The sequence below is a fragment of the Austrofundulus limnaeus genome, unplaced genomic scaffold, assembly GCF_001266775.1.
Source record: "Austrofundulus limnaeus strain Quisiro unplaced genomic scaffold, Austrofundulus_limnaeus-1.0 Scaffold892, whole genome shotgun sequence".
NCBI lineage: Eukaryota > Metazoa > Chordata > Actinopteri > Cyprinodontiformes > Rivulidae > Austrofundulus > Austrofundulus limnaeus.
In genome coordinates, this window is record NW_013953294.1 from 143,627 (window position 1) to 145,774 (window position 2,148).

The 2,148-nt window shown below is 42.1% G+C and overlaps 1 protein-coding gene across 2 annotated transcripts in view; it reads right to left on the reverse strand.

Annotated features, from left to right (window-relative positions):
- LOC106533143 (PHD finger protein 20) overlaps positions 1-2,148 on the reverse strand; it is a gene marked incomplete at its 5' end in the record, with an annotated part of 11,586 nt that overhangs the window by 5,844 nt on the left and 3,594 nt on the right. For both annotated transcript variants that reach the window (XR_001312196.1, XM_014029383.1), the window contains 3 exon segments: positions 311-506; positions 577-772; positions 848-947. Coding sequence is in view for 1 of the 2 variants with exons in the window: in XM_014029383.1 (XP_013884837.1) it covers positions 311-506; positions 577-772; positions 848-947 (492 nt within the window).

Below are 2,148 nucleotides of genomic sequence, written 5' to 3' on the forward strand. Positions count from 1 at the left end.
TCCTTCACCTTCTTTTTTGCTAACATTAATTTTTTCAGCCTGTTTAAAGCTCCTTTCAGCTGTTTTCTGCAATTTAAGCTACTTTTTAGATTTTTTTTATCCAAATGCACCTTTTGTGTTAATTTTAGCTGCTTCTTGCAGCTGCTTTATTCAGCAAACATGCTGCTTCTTTTTTTAGATATTTTTCAGCGTTTTTGATTCTTTTACAACAAAGTGAAACATTTTTGTGCATCTTTTCAACATGAAAGATTAACAGTAAAACTTCGAGCACTACGCAACACAAAGCAGGTGAACCACTTCCTGTCCCTACCTTGTCCTCAGAGTGGACTTCCTGTCTGGCCTGGCTCCTCTCTGCAGTTTCCCATGATGCTCCAGGCTTCTGGTAGCAGTGCTCACTGCTGACGTAGCAGATGGCGGGCTCTCCTGTGGGGCTGGAGGCCAGCCTCAGGCCGTCCTCCTGTCTCCAGGGTAAGCTCCACAGCTGCAGGTCGGGGTGGGACGGGGAGCTGCGTGGACAGAGACACAGACAGTTTGTCTCTGTGTGGACCAACAGAACCTGCAGGGGTCCGTACTCACTGCAGCAGGCTGATCTTGAGCTGCAGCCCGTTCAGGACCTGGCTCAGGCCGTGTGTGTGGGCCAGCAGGCGGCCCGTGTGCAGAATCTTGGCGGCGTTGATCTCAGAGTAGTTCTCCTTCACACAGGACAGACCAAACATGGAACCTGACATCAGCAGATCAGGTTCTGACAGGAAACGCTGAGCCCGCCTCCAACCTGCAGACCAGGTGAGCCAACAGGAAACATAAGACGTGACGCAGACAGGAACAGGTCCTGGGGGCGGGGCCTTACCTGTGCTCTGTCTGCAGTAGTAGCAGGTGTAGTTGTGTGGAACGTTGTCCTCATATAAGCCCATACAGGTGCCGTGCTGCCAGCACAGACACGACTCACACTGCAGAGAACCAGGACACCATCAGAACCTCTTCTTTTAATAAAACTCTGTTAGGGCTGCGTGGTGTCTGTCACAGACGGTAGAAACTGACCCTCTACTGTCATTACATCATCACACCTGTGTCAACAGGGCTGTGAGTGCAGACACACCTGAGCAGGAGGAGTTGGTAAAAGAGAGAGAGAATAAATCCTCAACACGTCCTCCTCCTGCTGTACAACAGTTACGTTGTGTGGCAGGACAGGGATTGTTTCCTCCTCCCTCCTGCTGCACGTCACGCAGAGTGCAGCTTTAACAACTCTAGTTTTTTCACACAAGTTGTCGGAGAAAAAACTTGTTTTTTATGTTTTTTTACCCACAGAGATGAAAAAAAGATGTGGACGTTCCTCAGTCATAAATCCATCTTATTAACACAACAGTTCTGTTCAGATGATGAAGATGATGAAGATGAGAGCAGCAGAGGGTCAGTTCAGCAGGCAGAGGCTCATTGTATGGCAGGCAGATATTACATTTATTTGGCTTCACCACACTTACCACATTTATTCATGTATAATACGATTATCATGTTTTGAGCTTACAAAGCATAAAAATGTAACTATCAATAACCCGTATATAATACTATCCCCCCACTTTATGGATGATTTTTAGTGTTAAATTTCTAGTAAAATACATGAATAAATACAGTATATTCCAGTTATGTGAAACAGTTTTATGACAGGACTCTGTGCAGCTGAAGGTCCTGTCACACTGTAACACTTTAGACAACTTATGCCAACAGAAATGTTTTTATGGTTAAATGAGTAATTTTACTTGAAGTACTGGTTATAATATCCACTTTATTTTAATGTTGAAAATTTGAGAAATGTTTTTGTTTGTTGTTGAAACCGTTATATAACATTTATAAAACATTCTTCTGTACTTCTATGTTCATTTACACTACAGCAAAATACTGGGTTTGATTATGATTACAGTTTTCTGCTAAATAAATGCTCTAAAAATTACATTATCTTTTCTTTTTATGATCATTTTCCACTGTGATATACAGTGTGATGTGTATAAAACAGTGTGATATACATACATATATCACAGTAACAGTATATATCACAGTAACAGTATATATATCACAGTAACAGTATATACTGTACATCACAGTAACAGTATATATATCACAGTAACAGTATATATCACAGTAACAGTATATATA